At 36.5% G+C, this 26703-nt stretch overlaps 1 protein-coding gene across 13 annotated transcripts in view; it reads right to left on the bottom strand.

The window, feature by feature from the left end:
• EVI5 (ecotropic viral integration site 5) overlaps positions 1-26703 on the bottom strand; it is a 196548-nt gene that overhangs the window by 119053 nt on the left and 50792 nt on the right. For 12 of the 13 annotated variants that reach the window (XR_003208420.2, XM_025872195.2, XM_025872197.2 and 9 more), the window contains 7 exons: positions 19789-19978; positions 18925-19149; positions 18086-18160; positions 11777-11902; positions 10416-10559; positions 9145-9234; positions 8944-9041 (listed from right to left, as the gene is read on the bottom strand). Coding sequence is in view for 12 of the 13 variants with exons in the window: in XM_025872195.2 (XP_025727980.1) it covers positions 8944-9041; positions 9145-9234; positions 10416-10559; positions 11777-11902; positions 18086-18160; positions 18925-19149; positions 19789-19978 (948 nt within the window). In the remaining variant the exon portion in view is untranslated. The remainder of the gene's footprint in view (positions 1-8943; positions 9042-9144; positions 9235-10415; positions 10560-11776; positions 11903-18085; positions 18161-18924; positions 19150-19788; positions 19979-26703) is intronic. The other variant, XM_025872198.2, reaches the window with a different exon arrangement.

The raw sequence follows: 26703 nt of genomic DNA, 5'->3' as shown, positions 1-26703 counted from the left end.
ATGTGGTATATTACATTGATCAATTTTTGTATGTTGAACTATCCTTGCATTCTAGGAATAAATCCCATTTGGTAGTGGTATATAGTCTTTTTAGTACACTGCTGAATTTGGTTTACCAGTATTTTGTTGAGGACTTTTGCATCAATGTTTATAAGGGATATTTATCTGTAGTTTTCTTGTAGTGTCCTTACCTGGTTTTGCTATCAGGGTAATAATGCTGGCCTCAAAGAATGAGTTAGGAAGTATTCACTCCTATTTTTTAAAAAAGTTTAAAAAGATATTAGTTCTTTAAATGTGTAGTAGAATTCAGCAGTCAAGTCAACAACTTCAGGGATTTTCTTCTCAAGAGACTTTTGATTACTGATTCAATCACTTTACTAGTTATAGATCTATTCTGATTTTCCATTTCTTTGTGATTTAGTTTTGTATGCATGTGCACTGGTCATAATCACTTTTTAAGATATTTTTAAAATTTTTTAAATTTTAACTCCAGTGTAGTTAACATACAGTGTTATATTAGCTTCAGGTATACAGTATCTACTCTTAAATTATGTAGAAAACAAGATTTGGAATTACAAACAAAAATTACATTAATACTAGCTTTTAGACCAGTAATTATACTTTTTTTAAGATTTCATTTATTTATTTGAGAGGGAGAGATAGAGAGAAAATGAGCGAGCAGGGAGAGGTGCAGAGGGGGAGAGGGAGAGCATCTCAGGTAAACTCTGTGCCCAAGCACAGAGCCCAGTATGGGGCTCAGTCCCATGACCTTGAGATCATGACCTGAGGCAAAATCAAGAGTCAGACACCCAACTGAGTCACCCAGACACCCCAGTTTTCTTTAATGTATTAGTCTTAATTCATGTAGAAAACAAAAAGTGGAGTTACAACCCACTGTTACAATAATAGCTTTTATAATTGCCCATGTGTTTACCTTAATTAAGATCTTTATTTCTTTATGCAACTTTGAGTTACTGTCTAGTGTCCTTTCCTTTTACCCTGCATGAACAAGCAGTTCTTCCAATGCAAGTCTAGTGGTAATAAGCTCCCTCAACCTTTGTCTGAAAATGTCTTGATTTTTTTCCTCACTTTTGAGGGACAGTTTTGCCAGATTTGGATTCTTGGTTGACAATTTTTTTCTTTTAGCACTTTGAATATATTGGCCCACTGTCTTTTGGACTCAAAAGTTTATGATGAGAACTCTGCTTGTAGTCTTATTGAGAACCTCTTTTATGTGGTGACTGGCTTCTCTTTTGCTGCTTTCAAGATTTTCTCTTTTACAAGAGTGATTATAATGTATCTCAGTGTGGGTCTCTTTGACTTCACATTACCTGGAGTTCGTGGAGCTTCTTGGATGTTTATATTCATGTCTTTCAACAAATTTGGAAAGTTTTCAGCCATTATATCTTCAAATATTTTTTCTGACCCTTTTTCTCTTCTTCTGGGACTCTCACAATGTGTATGTTGGTCGCCTTTGACTCTGTTCAATTTTCTTTGATCTATTCTTTTTGTTCCTCAAATTCAGTAATTTCCAATATTCTATCTTCAAGTTCACTTATTCTTTTGCCTGCTGAAATCTGCTTTTTAATCACTCTATGAGTCTTTCATTTCAGTTACTGGACTTTCCAGATGCAGAATTTTTTTTGTTTCCTTTTAGGTTTTCTATCTCTTTACTAATATTTCCATTTTGTTCATCTATCTTTTTCTCAATCTTCCCCACATCTTACTTTAGTTCTTTGAGCTTCTTTTAAAGTCTCTGTCTACTTCATCTGCCATCAAGTCTCTTTCAGACACAGTGTCTATTTATAGCTGACCCTTGAACAACATGAGAATCAGAAGGGCTGACACCCCTGGACAGCTGAAAATCTGTGTATAATTTCTGACTCTCCAAAACCTCACTACTGTTGACTGGAACCCTTACCAATAGCATAGTCAACATATAATCTGTATATATTATATACTATAATCTTATGATGAAGGTAGCTAGAGAAAAGAAAATGTTATTTAGAAAATTATAAGAGAAAATACATTTGCAGTACTGTATTGCATTTATTGAAAACAATCTGCATATAAGTGGATGAGCACAGTTCAAATCCATGTTGTTCAAGGGTCAATATTCTTTTCCTTTGGGCCATACTTTCCTTTTCTTCACATACTTTGTTATTTTTGTTAAAAACTAGACATTTGAATCTGGTAATGTGGTAACTGGGGCAATCAGTCTCCCCTCTCCCCAGAGCTTGCTGTTTTTTGTTATTGATTTTGTCTTTTTGATTGTTACAGGCTATCTTTGTGCTGAAGATCAACCTGAGCTGTAAACTGTCTCAGGACTTTTCTGAGCCTTTCCCTGGGCACACACAGTCACTTTCTAATTTCCCCCAAATATGCAGTTGTTTTTGAATGTCCTAGTCTTTCCTGTCTGGCTCCCAAAAGGGGGAAAAAAAGAAAAATAAAGGGAAGAGAAGGATGACGCCCTTTAAGTCTCTTGGTAGTTATTTCAGCCAGAGGAAGAGGGGACTTGCAACAATGGAAAGTGGTGCAACACCAATGGCTGCTCAATTCCTTGCACCTGTGATCAGAAACAGCACAGCAATCACTGATCAGAGCACACAGATCTCTGATATCCAGAAGACAAGGTCATTTTTGCCCACCCTGGTTCCCACAAGCTGCATGAAAGTTGCTCTGGAAATAGAAGCACAGCTGCCTACCATGTGGCTGAAGGGTACAGGATGGTACTAAGGGGTGCTAATGTGCTAAGAGTTGAAATTGACCAAATTAACCACAATTCACCATCGTACCCTTCTCCTAGAAGCTACAAGGCTTCAACAAGCCCGAGAGTTCCAAAAGAGTCACATCAGATTCTGCCACTGCAATTGTTTTCTAGGTGGGAGACAGATTCCTGGTGCCTTCTACTCCAACTTCCCACAATCCTCCCACAAACCTGACTTTTTAATGCAGCTTGTTATGCCCATTTGGAGGCTTCGAAAGACTGAGAAACTTGCCTAAGGTCACACCCCTTGACTGTATACTACCATGTCTCTTACTTTAGTATGTCTAAAAGAATAGGATATCCAAAAGAATTTATAAAAGACTCCAAAGAGGTAAAAAATATTTTGAACAATGGCTGCACTGAAGTTTACAGTCTTCACAAATGCCTACACTTTGAAGTGAATATTTTGTTATGTGTTAGGTGATAAATGTTATCATTACTCACTCATGCACCTAAAACAAAACACTAGAAATCCTCATTTAATCCTTGCTTCCCAATTCAGTCATCAAGCACGTTCAATTCAACCTTCTTAATGCTCTAAAATATATTATTCCCTCTCCAACTGCACTGATAGTGGTTTTTAAATAAACTTTATTTTTGAGAAGAGTTTTAGATCTACAAAATAAGTGAGAAGAGCACAGAGTTCCCATATACCTTGTCCCCAGTTTCTCCTATGTTTTACATTTTACATTAGTATAGAACATTTGTTAACAATTAATGAACTAATATTGATACACTGTTAACTAAAGTCCATACTCCATTCAGATTTCTAAATTTTTGTCTAATGTCCTTCTCCTATTCTAGGATCCCATCCAAGGAATCACATTACATTAAGTTGCCATGTCTTCTTAGGCTCCTCTTGGCTGTGACAATTTCTAAGACCTTCCATGTTTTTGATGACTTTGATTGTTTGAGGAGTACTGGTCAGGTATTTTGAAGAATATTCCTCAATTGGGATTTCTCTTATGTTTGTCCATGATTGTATTGAGGTTATGGGTTTGGAGGAAGAAGACCACAGAAGTCAGTCCCATTTTCATCACATCATATCAAGGGTACAAATTATCACCAGGATATCACTATTGATATTGACCTTGATCAGCTGGCCAAGGTGTGCTTATAAGGTTTCTACAAAGCGACTTCAAAGTAGCTACAGAGCTACATCATTCTCCTTTTATTGGCAACATTTTTAGACCTTCATTATATCTTGCCTTACTTACTAAAGGAACCTCGTAATTGTTCTCTCTACTGCCAGTTTCATAATTCAGTATTTTCTGCACACTATTACTAGGAAGATATTTTTAAAATGTTGATTTGGATCATGCCACTCCCGGAGGCCAACTGCTTCAGTGTCTATCCATTTACCTTCAGGCTACATTTTAAAAGCTTACTAAAAGAAATCAAGGCTCTTTGGAGAAATGACTTGCTCCTGTGCAGGAGCGGGTAAGGGACAAGATGAGCCTAGAGCTTTTTGTTGTCTTAAAATAAGGAAATTCTCGAAGAACCATGGGGACATGTCAAAAGGACGCAAGAGCCAGCTTGAAAGGACTCCTACTGGACAAAGCAGGGATAACTGGAGAATAATGAATTATAATTCACCAAATAAAAAAAGAGCCCACAAATTCACACTTACATAAATAAGTGAATAAATATATTAGAGAAAAGGAAAAGCTCTTCCTTACAGTAGAATGCCAATTAATAAAGAAGGAATGGGAGAGTGAGAAAATCATAAATGGATGTAAATCTGGTGAGGGAAGGCGTCGTAAGAAACAGGATATTATATAATCTCAAAGCATCTGGAAACAAATAATAATAGAAGACAAAATAATTACTTTATAGTAGTTAAACTTGGCAGACATCACCTTAACCCAATGATTACAGATACCATCATCAATTCTGAGGTAAACCAATATCATGCACCCACCGCATGGTTAATTGAGAAGACACATCATTGGTATACCTGCCAAAAATGCACAACCTAAATCTACTCATGAGGAAATTTAAGAAAAACCCAAACTGTGGGATTTTCCACAAAATAACTAGCTTGTACTCTTCAAATATATCAAGGTCAAGACATACAAGAAGAGTGGAGGGAGTGTTTCAGATTAAAGGAGATTGATCTGACACAATGCAATACATGATCCTGGAGTACTTAAAGTGGATCCAAAACCCAGGAGGTGAGGGGTAGGGAGTGGACAGGAGAGAGGATTAGGCAGGGGTCTGAAAGGGGAGACTTACAAAGAGTATTACTGAGACAAGTGATAAAACTTGAACATGCTTTGGGAATTTGGTAATAGTACTGTATCTTTGATAATTTCCTGATTTTGATTAACTATTGGGTTCTGCTAAAAAATAAAAGTCCTTGTTCTTAGGAAGTACACATTCATTCAAGTATTTAAGAAAAAAGGGCACAGTAACCTAACTTACTCTCAAATGGATCCCCTAAAAATGGGTATGGGTTTTACTTACATACACACATATTATTTATAACTTTTTAAGAAGTTTAAAAGTATATCAAAATAAAAATTACAACAACAGGGACACCTGGGTGGCGGCTTAGTCGTTAAGTCTCTGCCTTCGGCTCAGTTCATGATCCCAGAGTCCTGGGATCGAGCCCTGCATCGGGCTCCCTGCTCAGCGGGAGGCCTGCTTCTCCCTCTCCCACTCCCCCTGCTTGTGTTCCCTCTCTCGCTGTCTCTCTGTCAAAAAATAAGTAAAATCTTAAAAAAAAAATTACAACAACAAAAAAACCAAAGCCTAAGAATGACTGCTTGCAAATTTCTTGTCTTAAAGGAACCTCTGAGCCTTTGTACATATTACCTTTCTGCCTAAAATGCCTGCCTTCTCTTCACTTGGCCAACCTCTACCTACTCTTCTAGACAGCAAAAGGTGAAATTTTGAAATAAGGTGATGTCACTTTTGTCAAAAATCTCTAATGGTTTCCCCTTAGACTTAAAAATGTAAGTCTGGTCCGTGAGGAGGCCAACATGTCCAACAGAACTTTACAACAGTGAAAATGTTCTAGATCTGTGCTGTCTAATATGGTAGCCACTAGCCAAATCTAAGTGACAATGAGCACTTGAAATGTGGCTAATATAACAGATGAATTAAATCTTCAGTTTTCAAAATTTAAATAGCCACATGTAGGTAGTAACTACCTTATAAAACAGCCCAGCTTTAAATACCCCTTGCTCCCTACTATGTTTTGGATTTCACTGGCCAACACACTCCTATTTACCTATGCTACAGTCACACCGGCTTTTTGCTATTCTTTAAACATATCGATCACAAAAAAAAAAAAAGAAAAAAAATTTTTTTTAATTAAAAAAAAAAAAGTATCACTCACATTCTGGCCTTAGTCATTACATTTACTGTTCTCTCAGCATGGAATACTATCACATGGTTTGCTCTCTCACTTTCTCAGGTATCTGCTCAAATGGTACCTTATCAGTCTATGTGCTCTATCCTTGAGTGCTCTACCTAAAATTGCACCCCATCACTCTATGTCCTTCATCCTGCCTTATATACTGAATACTGAAGGAGTGAAATGTCATGAATTCTATAATTTACTTTCAAAAAAATATAATTTTATCCACTAAGAAAACAGATGAAGTAAATCACAAAATATTAATGCTGAATCACTATATTGCATACCTGAAACTAATATAACACTGTGTGTTAACTATATTGGAATTAAAATTTTTAAAAAGATGAATATTAACTGTTTAATCTAGATGATAAGCATATGGATATTTATTATTCCAGGGTCTCTCTGTATATTTGAAAAATGTCCCAAATGAAAAAAAAATGGCATATGAAATATGATCTGGAGCTAATGAGTAAACTATTTTTTCCTTCACAAGTTTCATAAAAGGAGAATGAATGCTATGTTGAGGTAGGTTTTGTTTTGTTGTTTTTAAGTCAGAACTCAAAAATACCTTTGTACATTGAAGAAAATGAAACAGAAAGAAGGGATGAAGATAAAAGTAGAAACAACTAGTGGAGCAAGGACGTGGAGGAGATGGAAATAACATCCTGAATTAGCACTGTAAAGGCATAGAAATACTATATTCTGAAAAGGGAAGAAAAGAAATATGGCTAACTCTGTAAGCTGGAAATTATAGGAGAAAAAGTTCAGAGAGCTTGAAAAATGATGGCTGATGAATTAACAAGCAAAAAACCCTGCCAAAGTGTTAGGGCAAAATGGGCACAGAATCTGGGAAAAATGGCAAAGTTTGAAATAATTCCCCATTCCCATGGGGAATGGGATAATTAATCAAGGTCAATAAAAATACACATGAAGTGGCAATGCAGATACAACTTACTGCCAGCAATTTGTTTATGCAATGTTCTCTGACACTTGGCTACATGAACACAGGGTACAAAACATCAGACGAAGTATACTTATTTGGATCAGAGGAAGGCTATTTAACATCAGAGTAGAGATCTTAACGTGGAATAGAGATATTGTATGAGTAAGAGAGTGAAAGAACTAGAGGGTCATAAGTTTGACAAGTAAATAGCATAACCAGAATTTCAGAAATGGGATTATAATGGTGATAAATAAAATCTAAAAAGAAAATCAGTTATGCTGTTCTCTGTAATTAAAGTAAAATGAATTCTCTTTTTGGCTAGTGTGATTTAAATGTGGTTTTACCAAGAGCTGGAAGTTGACATGGCTCCTAAAGGTTTTATCAATTATAGAACAGAATTGCTTTTTGGTCAATAATGTCTCAACATCATGGTGTAATTTCACAAGTAATTTATTAATAATAATAGTGAAAGCTCATAAATTGGCTTGTTTTTGTGAATTAGATCTAATTTTATTTATTTATTTTTAAGATTTTATTTATTTATTTGAAAGAGAGAGAGAGCAAGCACAAGCGGGGAGGAGAGTCAGAGGGAGAGGGAAAAGCAAACTCTCCACTGAGCAGGGAGCCCGATGCGGGGCTCGATCCCAGGACCCCAAGATTATGACCTGAGCCGGAGGCAGATGCTTAACCTCAGACTGAGCCACCCAGGTGCCCCTAGAGCTAATTTTAATAACATAATTCTCACTCATATTCTAATATATTTCCTGGGTAGGAAGATCCATGGGAATATGTCATACATTTGAATGGAATTTTATGTTACAGCAGTGAAGATATATAGTATTGCTATCATTATAAAGTATCTTGTACCACAGAAAATAGTGTCAGGAATGGTAATTATGACCTCTGGCTAAGATTTATTTAAATACCGGAAGCTGGAAGAACAAGAGCTGTCATTCTTAATACCTTTACCATATTTCAAAAAATCTTTGGGGGCCAAGACTGCTTACCTTGGACTTTCATTAAATATATATCAAGAAAAGTTTCATTAGAAAATAATACACAGGGCGCCTGGGTGGCTCAGATGGTCAAGCGTCTGCCTTCGGCTCAGGTCATGATCACAGGGTCCTGGGATCGAGTCCCGCATCAGGCTCCCTGCTCCTTGGGAGCCTGCTTCTCCCTCTGCCTCTCTCTCTATCTCTCATGAATAAATAAATAAAAAGTTTAAAAAAAAAGAATATACAATAAAAAAAAAACTTAGGGCGCTTGGGTGGCTCAGTCGTAAAGCATCTGCCTTCGGCTCAGCATGATCCCGGAGTCCTGGGATTGAGTCCCACATCGGGCTCCCAGCTCGGCTGGAAGCCTGCTTCTCCCTCCCCCACTCCCCCTGCTTGTGTTCCCTCTCTCGCTGTGTCTCTCTCTATCAAAATAAAAATAAAATCTTTAAAAAAAAAAAAAACTTAAATTCTCAATCTATACCTCATGCCTACCTTGTTGGTTAGGCTAATCCTGAACTTAAGTTACAGTCTGGGGTTGAGCAGAAAAGAATGTCAGTGAAGTTGGATCACACCACAGAAGTGGTTTTCAAAATAACAGCACACTCACAGGTTCCTAATTCCAGTCAATGTGGAATGGGAAAGGGGAGTTTCACAGGTAATACATAATGGTCCCAAGCACCACTACTAAGAGAAGTATGAAATTCCAACTTTAATGTTACATTGAAACCAGTACCACCAAATAAAATGCTACAGTTCTATAAACTGAGGAAGAAAACTGCACTTATCATTGAACTGTTTTGACCCTTCTATTTAATCTCCTATATGCTTCAACAAACACCCATGACTAAAAACCAAAATATAAAATACTTACTTTTTCATTTTTTTTGAGTTATATTTGACTTGGTAAGCTGCCTGGATTAATTTGTCTGGACCACCATCAAACTGATGTGGAATGACCTTCTGAAAGTGCTAATAAAACACAAGCAAAGTATAAGAACTACTTAGTGCTGTTTCTTACTGACTAATTAACAGTAAAATCTAAAGACACTCAAGAAATCATGAACTGACCTACCTGTAACATCCCTTCCATGTCAAGTTGCATCAGTTCTGCCTGATTCATTTGAAGAAGTGCTAATCCTACTCGAAACACTATTTCTAAACCCTGTGGAAACACATTTTTATAAAGCCAAACTTGTCTTACTCTCCCATTGACAAAAACTAGTCATTCAAAAGAATACTAAGGTAAACATTTGTCTTACTAGAAACTGGCACACTTTTTTTGTAAAAAGTCAGATAGCAAATATTTTAGGCTTTGTAGGCTACGTGGTTACTGTCACAAATATTCAACTCTGCCACTAAGACCAAAAGCAGACAGAGATAACACAACAAATGGGCATGGCTATGTTCCAAGAAAACTATTTACAAAAATAACTGGAAGGACAGCTTTGGTACCTGAACCAGGAGGGTCAGTACACAAATCACAGTTTCCTGGCTCCAAACTAAACTAATTTAACTAGGTAATATAAACTAATCTTCCCAAGATGTAATTAACAATTAACACTGGGTTTGATTAAGATACTCTAGTTAGTTAGTTAGTTAGTTATTTTTAAGTAAGCTCTATGACCCTGAGATCAAGAATCACATGCTCTCCTGGCTGAGCCAGCCAGCCATTATTAATTCTAATTAATAACACTTTCAAGTGCTACCAACCATTTGTCACCTAACCTGCCTACCTTCTCCAAAATATAGAATAAAAGACAAAAGATGACTACAACATGACAATGACGATTACACCTGCAATATATTCATGGAATAGAAAAAAAATATATTCATTACTTCTTGCTCTTTGGGTAACAGATGCAGAGCAATAATATTAACTGTAAGGCAAATTTCACTTCTCACTAATTCTCACTAAATCAATCAGGAAGTGATACAGAGGTTTGTTTAAGAGTGTGGGCTCCAGATTTTGACTGCCTGTATTTGAACGATGGTTACTACACTACTTATGTGCTATGTGTCCACAGACAAGCTACTTAACCTTCCAGTAAGTCTCAGCTTCCTCATCTATCATCTGTTAAATGTACTAACAGTACTTGATAGGTTTATTTATTTATTTAGTTAGTTATTTAATTGATTTATTTTATTTATTTACTATTTAATAAATATTACTATTACTATTAAACCTATTTACTTATAGGTTTATAGGTTATTACAGGTTTAAAGGAGAATATCAAAGTAAGTAGTTCAGTATGGAACACATGGCTCTCCTTTACTGCTCTCCTCACTGCTTTGCACTAATGATTAACCCAATGATTCCTTTGCTCAGCCTGCCCATTAGCTTACCTCAGACATAAAGATATCAAATATCCTTGTTGCAATTGGTAATGGAAAAGTCGTAAGAAAGATAGTCAGAAACCAGGATGACGCATACATTGAGGTATGAAAACTCTGAGACTGAAAATGCACAAAGAGCTCTGGAAGATGCTCCTAAAGAGAGGAAAAGAATTAATTAAAACACAGTAAAATTGAGCATTTTAAACCAGATTACTGTGTGTATACCAGATAAGCCTATATCAAACACAAAGATCAGGCATCACTTAGAAAAGTTAAGATGTGGGGCGCCTGGGTGGCTCCGTCGTTCAGCGTCTGCCTCCGGCCCAGGTCGTGGTCCCAGGGTCCTGGATCGAGCCCCGCACCGGGCTCCCTGCTCCGCGGGGAGCCTGCTTCTCCCTCTGCCACTGCCTGCCGCTCTGCCTATCTGTGCTCACTCTCACTCTCTGTCAAATAAATATAATCTTCAAAAAATACATATATATATATTGCTTACTATATATATTACTGGTATATAATATATATGTATTAGTTAATAATATATATGTCTACTATATATGTAAATTAACTCCAGAAAGGTAAATATTCCAAAATATATTTTTCACTTGATTTTGATTCCTCTCCTCCTCTTCTGTATACCCTCACACAGTCACTAGACTCTTGGTCTTAAACTAGCAACATAAAAGCCTTATTTTAAGAAAAGATTACAGGCTAGCAAAAGAGTGAGATAAAAAGGGAAAGGTAGGAGAAAGGACTGAAAGAACCAGAACAGCCAAGTCTCAAAGGAAATGAACTGATGTCAGTGTCATAATGTCATGAGCTCCTATGAGAGCATACTCTATATAACAACAGAACACAATAGGGCATAAAAAGGAAACTCATGCAGTTAGGCAATGTGGCTGTGATAGATTTGGCAAAAATGCTTAAAGTCTGAATCTGAAAACTGCAGTCAAGTTCCAGGCTGTGATCTACCTGTAAACGGTATCCAACTGGGAAGTAGGTCTAAATTGTGTTAACCAATCAACAAATGATCACATCATTAAAACACTGATTTTTCAATTGCTATAATGCTTTTAACATTAAATTTGCTTAGCTGTCATTCAAACCAAGATGACACAAATATAAAGGCAATATGCCTTTTTGTTAACACTACAATTTTAGGGGCGCCTGGGTGGCTCAGTAGTTAAGCGTCTGCCTTCAGCTCAGGTCATGATCCCAGGATCCTGGGATCGAGCCCCTCGTCGGGCTCCCTGCTCCGCGGGAAGCCTGCTTCTCCCTCTCCTCTGCCCCTGCTTGTGTTCCCTCTCTCCCTGTGTCTCTCTCTGTCAAATAAATAAAATCTTTATAAAAGAAACAAAACACTACAATTTTACCTGTATCATGCATTCAAACTGGTACATACAAAGGCCCAATTCTGCCATACTTGGTTTAAAAAGTTCACGAAGTCTATAATCTTGCATTAATTTAACAAATACACAGAAAGCTTCTTCTTCTGGCATCTACATTAGGAGGGGAAAAAAAGCAACATAGGTTAATGTTCTGTGATACACAAATAAGCTAAATTCTATTTAAACTAAGTACCCATTCATCTATAAACACTGTTTTAAGTGACCATGTGATACAATGTTAAGTAGCAATCAAAAGGTTCCAATCTCCCATTCTCAGAATGAGAAGTTAAATCTTATAACCTCTGAGACTAACTGCCTCACTTCCCTAATTCATGAATTCAATAAACCAAGATTCATTTAGAGCCAGATACTTCTGTTTTTCTGGGTATATACCAGTGAACAAAATAAACACTCTACCCTCATGGAACTTGAACATCCTACTGCGGGGAGACAGACAATAAATGTAATAAATCAATTAGTATGTATGCCAGATGGTTTTGAGTGCTACAGAAATAAAATAGAGTAGGATAACAGGAAATTCTGGAAGATACACTGCTATTTTATGTGGGCAGATTAGGGAAAGTCCCTTGATAGGGGAGCATTTGAACAGAATACTGAAGAAATAAGGGAGGGACTGAGGAAAGAACAGTCCCGGGAGAATGAATAAAACAAGGCCTTGAAGTAGAATCACAATTGGCATGCTAAAGGAACAGCATATAGGAGACTACTAATTAGGAGGAATTCTACAAGTGCAGTTAGGTTATGAAGGAGAAATACAGGGAACCAAATTACATAGAGTTTTAGAAGCCACTGTAAGGATGTGGACTTTTACCTTATGTGCGATGGGAAAACTTTCAACAGTTCTGAGCAGAAATGTTAAACACATACACAAACTTGTAAAATAAATTTTCAAAGAATCTGTAAGCAAGGTTTAAAAGTACCAATTTCACATTTTATGTATAACTCACAAGAAAAACTCTACCAAATAAGATAATGAATGGAAGAGCTACACAGATATTCTGAATATTTTCTAATTTTCTAATGCTCATTCACTCACATTATATCAATGTGTTTTAAAAGAGGAAACTCAAAGGTTCTCTAGGTATTCTTCTTACTAAAGACTGCTTCTAATAACCTTTTTCCTGGCCTTGACACAGTCATGGATAGAAGTCAAGTGTTACTGTTGGTAAAACCTGTACTTCCTTCCTCCCCACACACACAGCCACAGTTCTGCCTTGGAGACTATTCCTATCAATCCCTTCAAGCCCTACAGCCCCACTTTTTTACTTCACTGCAAGAAGCCCAACAACCCAGAACTCTCATCCCATGTGGTTCTACTGCTCCTTAATCTAACCCTATATTCAGCCTTCCCTAAACCCTTTCCACAGCACTTTCTAGAACTCATAAACTGCCATCCACAAAATATCCTACATACATCCTCAATCTCTCTACCAAATGTTCTTTCACCATTTTCCTCTAACTGAAACTGAGTGTTACTGGAGTGGTTGGGGGTGGGAGGGATGGGGTGGTTGTGTGATAGACATTGGGGAGGGTATGTGCTACGGTGAGCGCTGTGAATTGTGCAAGACTGTTGAATCATAGATCTGTACTTCTGAAACAACGCAACATATTTTAAGAAAAAAGAAAAAGAGAAAAGGGGAGTATGTCAGAGGGGGAGACGAACCATGAGAGATGATGGACTCTGAAAAACAAACTGAGGGTTCTAGAGGGTAGGGGGGTGGGGGGATGGGTTAGCCTGGTGATGGGTATTGAGGAGGGCACGTTCTGCATGGAGCACTGGGTGTTATGAACAAACAATGAATCATGGAACACTGCATCAAAAACTAATGTAATATATGGTGATTAACATAACAATAAAAAAATAAAAAAAAAAAAGAAACTTGTCTCCGCTAAGGTGGCTGTTTTCTCTCCCATAGCACTGGAAGAAGCCAGGGAGTAGAGAGGTATATGTCCTTCCCTACACCTTACTGACTCATTGTCATTGCATTAACTCCCCCTTCTCTCTGAAACAATACCTGTACGTATTACTTATGACTCTTCTTTTTTGTAGTATCTACAAACCTCTAGGTCACTGACCCAAACCCTCCTCATTTTCATGAGGACTAATTCCCTGGCCTAGCAGATCTTTGCCTTCCTTTCCTCCAATGATCCTCACTCAGGCTCTAGAGCCACACCACTTAAGATGCAAATACCACTTAATAGAGTGGGAGAGGCTACGTTATCCCTAGCCCCTCCCAACTTCAAAGTATATAATGGGCCACTCCTCATGACCCCAGTGCAACTCTTTCTGCCCATGGGTTCTGTTTCTGTGACCTTCAGTAAATTACTCAACCTCTCTATTGCTCAGTTTCAACATATATCAAATGGGTAAATTAACAGCACTTATTTCATAGGGTTGCAATGAAGATTAATACACACAGAGTATTTCCAGCTATATGACTTTGCAAGCATATCAGTCACTTATAGCACACTACCTTTTTTCTGTTCCTGTGCTCTTTGCTACCTACCCTGTTACATTTATTCATTCACTTATATCCACAATTACTCTTGCCTTTCTCTCTCAGTAATAATTCCAACTCTACAACTACATCTAGATAGCAGAAAGTGGCTGGGTAAAAACAAAACACTTAACCATGCTGGCCGGTCTCACTTTGAATTCAGGACCACTAATGTCAGTGGGTATTTAATGCTTCTGGTATACTTTATTTCCCTAATTCAATCACTCTCATTCTCCTAGGCCACGATTTCAAACTTCTCTGTCCTCAAGCTTCCATTACCTCCTTCCCACTCAACTCTAAGCTAATGATATTATTTGGTATTTTTTTAAAAACTAGAAGCAACTAGAACAGAATTTTCCCATTCTCACACCACCACAAATACCATCCTACCTGCACTGTGCCCATTTTATAACCCCTAGACTCTCTCTTCTACTGGCCTGAACCTTTAGTTCTGGTCTCATATTTTCAAATGCCCTACTTACATTTCCACTTGGATGTCCAAAAGACATCTCAAACCACTTGTAATTTCCTACCCTGCCATTCCTTGCCCAAACTTCCACTCAAAATCCATATGCATCATCACAATCTCCTTCCTCTTTTACTCCACATCTAATCTTTCAGTAACTCCTGTTGGCTCTAAATTCAAATTATTTCAAGAATCAACCACCGCCGACCATTCACAGCTAGTCCAAACCACTATCAAAAGAGCAGCCCATTGTCTGGACAACTCCACAAGGCTCTTCACTGATGTGGGAAACAAAAGCAGAAGAAAAGTCTCTCCATTCTGCTCCACTGACAAGACCATGACACAGGCAGAGCAATATTCCTCCAGGAACTCAGCTGCCTCGATGTTAATATTTTGCTAAGGACAAAAGGCAATCTTAGCCCAATCCCAGGATCCTGTAAGTCTACTCTAACATATAAAAATTCCTTTGGAAAGTTCCTTTATCTCTACCCCCCAAGATACATGTTGGCAATCATCCCCCAAACATATGACCCACTGATAAACATCTGAAGGGTCTCATGACTAAGGTTTTACTAGACAGGAATAAATGACCTTTACCCAACAATAGCTAGCTCCCTCAAGGTTCTGGAAACGTTGTTTCCAAAACTCCTTACAGACTACAATATCCCTAACCCCTCCCAGCTTCAAAGTATATAATGGGCCACTCCTCATGACCCCAGTACAACTCTTCATGCCCATGGGTTCTGTTTCCGTGTTTTATTAAAAACCACCTTTTGCACCAAAGACATCTCAAGAATTTTTTCCTGGCCATCAGCTTTGAACTCGGTGTTTTTCCTACATCATTCATGGGTCACTCTGCCACCTCCCTGTGCTTTCTTCCTAACTGCCTCTTCCCCGTACAGCATGGAACTGCCAGAGTGATCGTTTCAAAGCATGAATTAGACCATTTCACTCTACAGCTCAAAACACTCTAGTGGCTTCTCATATCCTCAGTAAAAGCCAAAATCCTTACAAGATCCTACATTACATGACCCCTTACTACTTCTCTAACCTCTTCTCCTACCACTACCTTCCCCTTTGCATTCCACCTCTACCACCCCTCATTCTAGTCACAGTGGGAATGAATACATGTTTTTGTCTTATAAGAAATTCTTCTCTTCTGAACATATCAAAAGCAGTTTCATTCCCTTCCTCCTCTGCAACAGCACTGACATGGGAACTGACAATATTTTTTAAAAAGTGAGTTGAAGTAATTGAATAAAAGACCCCAAAGAAAAAAATCAGTGGGCCCTTCACAAAAAGACTGAAACAATGGTCACAAAATGAAAAAGTATGACACCAAGTGAAATATAAATATGAAGAACAATCACCTAGTTGTTTTATAGTCACTCCTTTCTATTAGAAATCTGGGCACTTGAATTTTAGAGCAATCGCGCTGCTACATACTTTCTCTATGACACTAACTTAAAGAGAATCCATGCCTTTTGCAAAGGTCTAATGGTGACAAAATCTACCTAATTTTATATGAGTTATTAAGATACACACAAAACATATAGCCAGCACTTTTAGCTATTTTAAAACAACATGTACTAATTAAGCTAACTCTGCAAAATTTTTTTCTCAGACTCCAAGTTGCGTTGCCAAGCTAGTATGTGGGAGGCAAGAGAGCACAGGGTGTATCAGAATAAGCTTTAGAAACAAAGAGAGGGGGCTTTCTAGCTTATGGCCCTGGGCTAGAAAATTATTATTATGGTAATGTATTAGGGGCCATTGACAATACTAGCTAAGTAAATTAATCACTAAATAAAAGAACCACTACCAGCCTACAGTATCTATCCTGAAGGAAAATGTGATGGCCCCTTTGGATTCCTACAGAGCTAGGTCTGCTGTTACGAGATGCCTAACTCAAGTAAGGAAAAGCTGCTCTTTAAATGCTCAATAGAAATGACTACTGAAAGGTTATTTTGGAGCTAATATGAAAGTAAAAGGCATAGAATTATGAAAAAAAATCACTGGATTGATAATAGGAATGCTTGAGTTCAATAGTAAAAATCCTACCAATACTAATCAATTACAAACTAGGAAAAAACACAATCGTACAAAACCGTCACACCTCGACGTTAACAAATCTAGTTTTGTTTTTATTATTTACAATCCAATGTCACCTAAAAATGGACAATTATCCTACAATTGGTAGTAGTTCTTATGTCATAAAACAAAATAAAAATCTGTCACTTTTATTATAAACCAATGTCTCTGACATCAGGTTTTTGCTACTCAGAAAAGTATGTCACAGTTATAGAGCTTTAAAACTCAGGCAGAACTCTAGGGAAACTGAAGCAAAGAATGGGGAAACAGTTTCAGATTCCTACTCTGCTTTTATCAACCAAGAAAAGTGATCTTGGGCAAGACACTGAACTTTTATTGCATGTCTACTATGTGGCAAACACTATGCTAGGTTTTTACATTTATTATCTCATATGACTTCACAATGAATCTGAAAGTAGACAGTATTACCTAATTAAGGCTCAGAGAGAGACTAAACAATCTAGCCGACATTCACAGAATTCAGTGTAGTACTGAGATGCAAAAACCAGTATATATGACTCAAATCAAGCTATCTCCAAGGTTTCTCTTCAGATTACATTTTAGTCTGAGAATAATATAGAGTATGATGGACTTGAAAAAAAAAACTTAAACAAAGGTGAAGAGAAAGCACTACTTACCATTTCCCTTCAAAGATATAAATGATGATCCTGTCCCTGACTTCTGAAAACATCCCACCCGAACCCACTCCAAGATTATTCGATGGTGATGGAAATATGTTATATCTCTGGGGCAGTAAGAATAACTGAGTACCTCTATTTTAGAGCCTATAACAAGGTAGGCGTAACATGCCCTCAACTCTATGACAACCAAAATTTCTGTGTAAATTTGCAAAGATGTATGATATTAATAAGATTTTCATATCAACACTTCAATCATGTCCTCCTTGGTTTGGAAAAGATGAGTCTTTATTAAATACTGACATATAAGTTAAGATTTAAAAGTAGATACAGGCTTTAGTGGAATATTATGGTCCAAATGTAGATACCAAGAAGTTGAAATTTTGTTTAGTGGCAGGATATTACTGCATGTGTTATTTTCAACACTTTTAATATTTTAAATTGCAAACTAAATATCCCTATTTAAATTATGCCTAGGGAAAAATTTCCAGTATCTAATGCTTAATAAAAACAAGGATGATTTTTAAATTCTCCAACTTCAATAAAGAACTTAATCAGATACTTAATACTTGTACAAACTTACCTGCATAAGCAACAATCCAACTATAAAAGCGCTTCCTTGACAGTAACCAACCTCACGATCCACCAAAGAATATGCCTAAAAAGTAAAAAATGTTCAGAATACTTTAACATGATATATTATATCTTCCTTCTCTAAAAACCTAAAAATCGTGAGATAGTGGAGTAAAGACCATGTATTTTTTTAGAAAAGCTTTTGCTTGCTTGTTATACAAGCTATCCTGTGTTTCAAAAGTAGGTGATTTATTATATAAAATTTTCTTTTGACAATTTCCCAATTAGAAACTGACAGCCCCTAAGGACAAGAAAATAAAGGAATTTGTACTCAGTGAAGTAACTAAGTTTAAAAAATGTTTATCTGAGCTAAAACCAGAGTAAGGTTAGGGTAAAGCACTGGAAAAACTGAGATGGTTTAAGAAGAAATTAATTCGCAGAGGTAGTTGAAAGGGAAAGGAATTATGAGAAGAAAAAAGGCAATATTGAAAGAAAAAATTACAATGGCACACACTTTTAAGGGCTAAGAATTTTTAACAGTGCTGGCCACAGTAAGCAGAAAACTTTGTTCCTAGATTGTGAAACTCACAGAAGATAAATTATCCATTTTCATAAATGATCTTTCTATGGTGTATAGTGATTTATAGGTTATTTGATTTCAACCAACTAGTACTATGCAAAGTGATGAATTTTCTAAGTTCTCTAAACTAGACAGTAATGTAGCATCAAAAATAAAGCAAAAATTTTTGCAGAAGAAACTGATTATTGTGCCAAGGGTTCATGCTTCATTATATGTATAATTTCAATCTTCTGAGAATTCATTTCAAAAAATGAATAAATAGAACTTACCTTCATTACATTAAATAAAACCTCCTGTCCAAGGCTATCTTTTTCCTTAAAAAAATTGTGTTCAGGATAAGTTCTAGCAATGTCCCTTCGGATCAATTTTTCACATGGTGAGGTCATTTTCAGGAGTTCTGAATACTGATCCTTAATTGGCATACTTTGTGCACTGCATAAAAGTTGCCAAACTATTGCTCTAAAGTGGTGGGGTATCCCTTTACGAACAAGCTCCTAAAAATAAAAATAAGTAAAATAAAATTTTAAAAATGAACCAGTTAAGTCTCTTACCTTAAAAGCCAAAGAAGACTTACTGGGGGTTGGAATGGAGTAGAACACTTTAACAAATTTATAATTCACAAAGCTACTCTGAATACTAGGGAACCTTTTAACCAAGGCTAAGACTGTATCCTATTCTGTTCAGAGGGTTACAATGCCATGGACAAATTCTTGACATTTCTCCCAAAGTATGGCCTCTAAAGCTACTAAGGAAGTAATTGATAATCTGCAGAGCTGTGAATGAAAGCACAATAACCATTATCTTTCAAAGGGTTGTTTTAGGCAAAAAAAGTTAAATACTGATAAGTCAAAGATATCAGATGTTATGACTTCATTCCTGAATCTATAAAATGTGAGGATTTAATTTCTAAAATAATTTTCAGCTATATATTTCTACCATTAGGATACATCTATAAAAACTGATATGTACAAGTCAAAACTTATATGGGCACAAATAAATGAAAACATATAAAGCAGAGCTCTATTACAGCACTTGGAAAGTACCAGAATCTGATTTTTTAAAATCTTCTATTAATCCATGCCTTGATGCCCCTTTGGAATAAGAGGAAGAACTTCAACAAAGAATACAAATACCTTAACTTGCTTTTCCTTCTTTTTGCGTACATCTTCCCATTCATTAACAATTCTTCCCCAAAGAATCCAAGAATCTTCTTCAAGGTGGCTGAGATTGCTAGAGGCTGATGAACTTGATACAAGGGAGGAGCCACTGTTTCTTCTTGACCCATTTACAGATCTTAAAGACTTACTATCCGTCTCTAACAATCTAAAACATAATTAAAAATTGCTCAAGATCTAATTTCACAGTGATACTTGATGAAGTAATGATGATACTTAGAGCTTCACTCTAGCTATGGTTTTAGAATATGCACAATTTCAATAATATCTGACTGGCATCTATAAAATTACTGCTATTTTTGTCATCTAAGCATAGCAATTTTAAAAAAATTTTAAAGACTATTTATTTGAGAGACAGAGAGAGCAGGGAGAGAGGCAGAGGGGTAGGGAGAGGGAGGGGAAAAGAATCTCAAGCTGACTCTGCATTGAGCGCAGAGCCTGCCACAGGGCTTGATCTCACATCCCTGAGATCATGAACTGAGCTGAAACCGAGAGTTGGATGCTTAACTGACTGAGCCACCAGGTGCCCCACAATTTCAGAACTTGATGGTAAATTATGTTAAATATTTTAGTGCTATTAGTCCCACTATAATTTCCCTTCATCTCCACTAACAATACAAATTAGGAGAAATCTCGTGAGAAAAATAGTTGGGAGGGCTTCAGGAAAAAAGAAACTACAGTTGGAACAGGTATAACAAATTCTATGAAAGAACTAATCCTAATATGTTTAGAATATGTCCTGCGCTAGAAAAAAGCAAGGCAAAGCCGTACAAATCATCCAAATCCCGTCTCTTTTTTAATTTTTCTCTACCCATGTATAAATCTACCCAGAGTGTTTTGTTTGGCCATGCAGTGTTTGTATAAATTGAACAATTATTAATATTAAAATTGGAAGATTTTACTTATTTGTTTATATACACATATATTTATATTTATTTACAATTCTGGGGTTCTCTTGGAGAATAAAAAGATAGGGCAAAACCAGGCCCATATTTCTGCATAGGAACAACAAGGTGTAGCAGAGTAAGAGCTTCTCCCTTTAGATAGAGGACTTTAATCCACTCAATCTCCATAATCCCTACTATCTCCCAAAAACTCAGGCCAACTAACAGCTGTTATTTATCACTGGGTTTGCACTCTCAAACTAAGACCTCTTCACTCTTAAGGCCCTATCGCCTTTGTGTTTCCTTATCTGTTGAAAGATGAATTAAAATAATTTCAGAGATCAATTCTATGACTCACCACAACATCAAATCCATTATTTCTTTTATAAAGACACAGACTATAAAAAAAGTTTGGACAATGTGGCTCCATCACTATAAAGATGTGAATTACATGTCATTCAAATAAGGGTCCTAAAAGATCTATTTGTGTTTTTAACATGACTTCTATTTACTTCCAGTAATTTCTTGAGTAAGTTATCTGCTTAGGATATAAGAAATGCTCCCAGTAATAATTTAAGATAAATAAAAACTAATAAAGGAAAGAAACATAGGTGTCAAACCCTACTGAACAGACCACAGAAACATCCTTTATATTTATAATTTACTCATCCTTATATCCCTGACAGCATTTAACTCAGTACAAAGTACATTAAATATTGACTGAGATGAAATAAAATCAAAATTCCCCTATTAAAAAAAACTTCAAATCCCAAATATGTCATATTCAATAATACAACACAATAACACAAACTGAACAAATTCTATCCTTATTCATGGGATAATTTAATACATTTCCATTTCAATAATTTATATAAAATATCCCAAATATTGCCAGAAACAGAAAAATTTATACAACCAGGCAAATTAAGGATCAACTATTTGCTATAAATATTCTTTATTAGAAAAAAATAATGTTTTACTTAAGTACTGTTTTTTCCACAGGTATTATTTCAGTAAGTCCGCAATATATCCTATGGAAAAATTAGTAAATATATGTAAATACTTTTATGTATGAGTCTAATCCCTCAGAATTCTAAATGGAATACAGAAACAAACTACTGAAACAACCTGAACCTAAGTGCTGTATTTCAGTTCATTATTCATTGAGTGCTTGCTATAGGCCAAGTAACTAAACTATAGCACTACCATCAATAGAGAGACATGGAGTTAAAAAGAAAATAATGGTATTTCCTAAGTTAAATGTAAGTTTGAGATACAATGGAAATATAGATGAAAAAATGCCTAAACAGAAGGCTTTTAGAGAGTCAGAAAGGTCTCAGAGATTGCCAAGTTATAACTTCTGGTATAAGCAGGAATGCCAAGTGCAATCATGGGTGAGTTAGAGAAGAGGGTAAAGCAGTTTATCTTCAAAGGATAGTGAAATAACATAAACAAATACACAGAACTGTAAGAAAAAATGTATAAATGAAGTATTCCAAATAAAGATACTACATTACTTAAAATACTGTCCCGGGGGCACCTGGGTGGCTCAGTAGTAAAGCATTTGCCTTAGGCTCAGTCATGATCCCAGGGTCCTGGGATCGAGCCCCACCTGGGGCTCCCTGCTATGTGGGAGGCCTGCTTTTCCCCCTCTCATTCCCACTTCCCCTGCTTGTGTTCCCTCTCTCGCTGTGTTTCTCTGTCAAATAAATAAATAAGATCATTAAAAAATAAAAAAAATAAAACAGGGGTGCCTGGGTGGCTCAGTCACGGGGCGTCTGCCTTCGGCTTAGGTCATGAGCCCAGGGTCCTGGGATTGAGCCCCGCATCGGGCTCCCTGCTGCGCGGGAAGGCTGCTTCTCCCTCTCTCACTCCCCCTGCTTGTGTTCCCTCTCTCTATGTGCCTCTCTCTCTCTGTCAAATAAATAAAATCTTTAAAAAAATAAAAAAAATAAAATACTGTCCCTACCATGACATATAAAAATGACACAAATGGTCAACAGCCATGAATATAAAAGTTAAACTATTAAAACTCCTTGAAGAAAACAGGAAAAAGCCTTTACCCCTGGAGGAGACAAAATGTGTTAACAAGACACAAGGAAACACTAACCATAAAAGAGAAAATTGATTAAAAAATAAAGTGGACTTCATCAAACTTTAAAACTCTGCTCTTCAAAAGATACCATTGAGAAAATGAAAAGGTAAGCCATACACTGAGAACAAAATGTTCTCAACATATGTATCTGACAAAAGATTAGTATCCAGAATATACAAAGAACTCTTAAAATCAATAATTAAGGCAAACAACACAGCTGTTTAAATGAGTAAGAGACTAAAACTGACACTTTACAAAAAAAGATAATCAAGCGGCCAATAAGCAATCAAAAAACACTTAACATCTTTAGTCATCAAAGAAATGCAAGTTAAAATCAAACTATGTAGGGGCGCCTGGGTGGCTCAGTCATTAAGCGTCTGCCTTCGGCTCAAGTCATGATCCCAGGATCCTGGGATCGAGCCCCACATCGGGCTCCCTGCTCTGCGGGAAGCCTGCTTCTCCCTCTCCCACTCCCCCTGCTTGTGTTCCTTCTCTCGCTGTGTCTCTCTCTGTCAAATAAATAAATAAAATCTTCAAAAAAAAATAAATATCAAAAAAAATAAATAAAAAAAAATAAAATAAAAATCAAATCAAATCAAACTATGTATACATTAGAATGGCTACAATTTTAAAGACTGACCATACCAAGTGTTCCCTGGGATGGGAGCACTTGTAACTGTCATATAGTGATGTCATACCTCAACAACTTTGAAGAACTAAATAATACATTTTCATATGACCCAACAAGAGAAAGACTTGAAGAAAGTTCATAGAAGCTTTAATTCATAATAGTTAAAACCTAGAAACAGCCCAAATATCCAGAAAAAATAAGTGATCAAATTGTGATATATTCATTCATTGCAATATTACTCTGTAATAAAAAGAAACAAACTGCTGATACATATAACATAGATGAACCTTATAAATGTTAGGTTGAGTGAAAGAAGTCAGATGCAAAAAAAGCATATACTACATGATTCCACATATATGAAGTTCAAGAACAAGTATAGTATAGGAAGAAAATATAGGAGTAAGTCCTCATGACTCAGGATTAGGTAAAGCCTTCTCAAAAATGACACCAAAAGCACAAGTGACTAAACAAATAAATACACATAAACACACACACACACAAATTGAATTCATCAAAATTAAAAATGTTTCATACCTTCCTGGATGCCATCAAGAAAGGGAAAAGAAAACTCACAGAATGGGAAAAAATATTTGCAAGCCAGAAGACCTATATCTAGAATATGTAAGAAACTCTTAACAACTCAGTGATAAAGACAAACAACCCAATTAAAAAATGGGCAAAGAACCAGAATAGACATTTTTCCAAAAAAAGTTATACAAATGGCCAATAAGCACATGAAAAGTTGTTCAACATCACTAATCATTTGGGAAATGCAAACCAAAACCATAATAAGACACCACTTCACAACCACTAGGATGGCTGTAATCGAAAAGGCTTAATAACAAATGTTGGTAAAGAAATGGAGGCATAGGACACTAGACACTACTTGTGGGACTATAAAATGGTAAAACCATTTTGGAAAACAGTATGGTAATTCTTCAAATGATTAAACAAAGAATTATCATGTGAACCAGCAATTCCAGTCCGAGGTATATAACCAAGATAAATGAAAATCCATGCCCAAGAAGGGACACGAGGTGACTGCTAATGAATGTCAGTTCCCTGTGGTGACAGCTGCACAAAACTTACACAACAAATGTTCATGGCAGCATTACTCATACTAGCCAAAAAAGTGGAAACAATCCAAATGTCCATCAACTGTTAAATGGATTAAAAAAACACTGGTATAGCCATATAATCGAGTATTATTTGGTCATGAAAGGAGTGAAATATTGGTACATGGACAAACCTTGAAAACATTATGCTAAGTGAAAGAAGTCACAAAAGGAAACATATTGGATGATTCCACCTATATAAAATATCTAGAACTCAGAAAGTAGATTTGTTGTTGCTGAGAACTGGAGGAGAAGTGAGAGGAGCAAGAAGGAATGGACAGTGACTGCTAATGGACATGTGCTTTCTTGTAGTGATGATTATACAACTCTGAATACTTGAAAAAACACTGAATTGTATACTTTAAACTGGTGAATTGTATGTATATGAGTTATAGCTCAAAAAAGTGTTATATAAAAAAAGAACAGGTAAAATGTTTCGATGACATTAAAAATCAGAAGAGAGATTTCAGGGGGGTGAGTTTGCTAGAAAGGGCACAAGGGAATTTTCTGGGATGATAGGAATTTTCTACCATGATAGAAATCATCTATGTGTTAATGGGCATGTGGGTTATACACAAATTTGTCCAAAATCAAACTATACTTAAGAACTGAGCATTTATTTCTGATTGCAAATTATATATCAACTTTATAAAAATTTATAGAAAATACTGTCTGTGGTTAATGACACTAGAAGTAGTGACAATTAGGTGAGAAACTACTGCTTTCTATTGTTGAGAGCCCTTTTAAACTTTTTTTAAAATAATGACTATTACTTTGTAAAGGACTATTTTTTATACATTAAATGTATCTATTTTGTTTTATTGTTGTTTTTTTAAAGATTTATTTATTTGAGAGAGAGAGAGACAGAATGAGTAGGAGGGGCATAGGGAGAAGGAGAGAGAGAATCCCAAGCAGACTCCATGCTGAGCACAGAGCCTGATGCAGGGCTGGATCCCAGGACCCCAAGATCATACCTGAGCTGAAACCAAGAGTCAGACTCTTAACCGACTACACCACCCAGGTGCCCCTAAATGTATCTATTTTGTAAAAAAAGGAAAATATGAACATTATTCCATTTCTTCCTTTTCTAATTTGTTAGTCATTCTAGCAGATTTCAGACTTTTCTAAAGATAAACTTTAGAATTTTTTTCAATGTTATAGGTATAATGAAGAAGTCTTTTCTGTTAGAGAGTTGGAACATTTTCCAGAAGTAATACTTGAACTGATACTGTTAAGACCCTCCCCACTGAGCTTCTAAGTCATGGTACACAGGAAAAGAATTTACACACTCATTAAGAAAATGTAGACTTGGGGCACCTGGGTGGCTCTTTTGGTTAAATCTGCCTTCGGCTCAGGTGATGATGTTAGGGTCCTGGCATTGAGCCCTGCATTAGGCTCCTGCTCAGTGAGGAGTCTGCTTCTCCCTCTATCTCTGCCTCCTTCCCCCTGCTCATGCTCTGTCTCTCTCTCTCAAATAAATAAATAAAATCTTAAAAAAAAAAGAAAGAAAATATAGACTTTACAGAATGTGTAGTTAGAAACAAGTATTTTTTTTTAAGATTTTTATTTATTTGGCAGAGAGAGAGTTAGCGAGAGCAGGAACACAAGCAGGGTGAGTGGGAGAGGGAGAAGCAGGCTTCCTGCTGAGCAGGGAGCCCGACGCAGGGCTCCATCCCAGGACCTTGGGATCATGACCTGAGCTGAAGGCAGACGCTTAACAACTGAGCCACCCAGGTGCCCCAGAATCAAGTATTCTTATCTCTCTTTGCTAAATACAGTGATGAAACAACTCAGGAAGACTCCTAAACAGGCTGCCACCTAGTTTCAATATAATTAAAGTATTCTGACATGGTAGTAGAGGGTGTGTACTACCTGAATATGTCAGCAATTTCCAAAGACTTGAGGCCAGCAACTGGGAAAATGGTAATATGGCATTACTCATAGGTCCTTGGACTACTGAGAAGTCTATTCAAAATGTACTTATTTCCCTCTTTCCAGAGCATGTGGGTTCACTGCCTTGCACAGATTTATTGCAAAAAAAGGAAACTACCTTTCTATTTCATCATAAGTTCCATATGACTAATAATAAGAAGAAATTTATCAGATTCAAGGAAAAGAATACTGGCCCAGCAGGAATACTGTATGCTA

Source organism: Callorhinus ursinus, unplaced genomic scaffold (assembly GCF_003265705.2).
Source record: "Callorhinus ursinus isolate GAN/ISIS: 27379988/994484 unplaced genomic scaffold, GSC_fseal_2.0 scaffold9, whole genome shotgun sequence".
NCBI classification, from domain to species: domain Eukaryota; kingdom Metazoa; phylum Chordata; class Mammalia; order Carnivora; family Otariidae; genus Callorhinus; species Callorhinus ursinus.
Note: the sequence above shows the minus strand (reverse complement) of the source record. Positions and strands in the feature narration are given on the sequence as shown.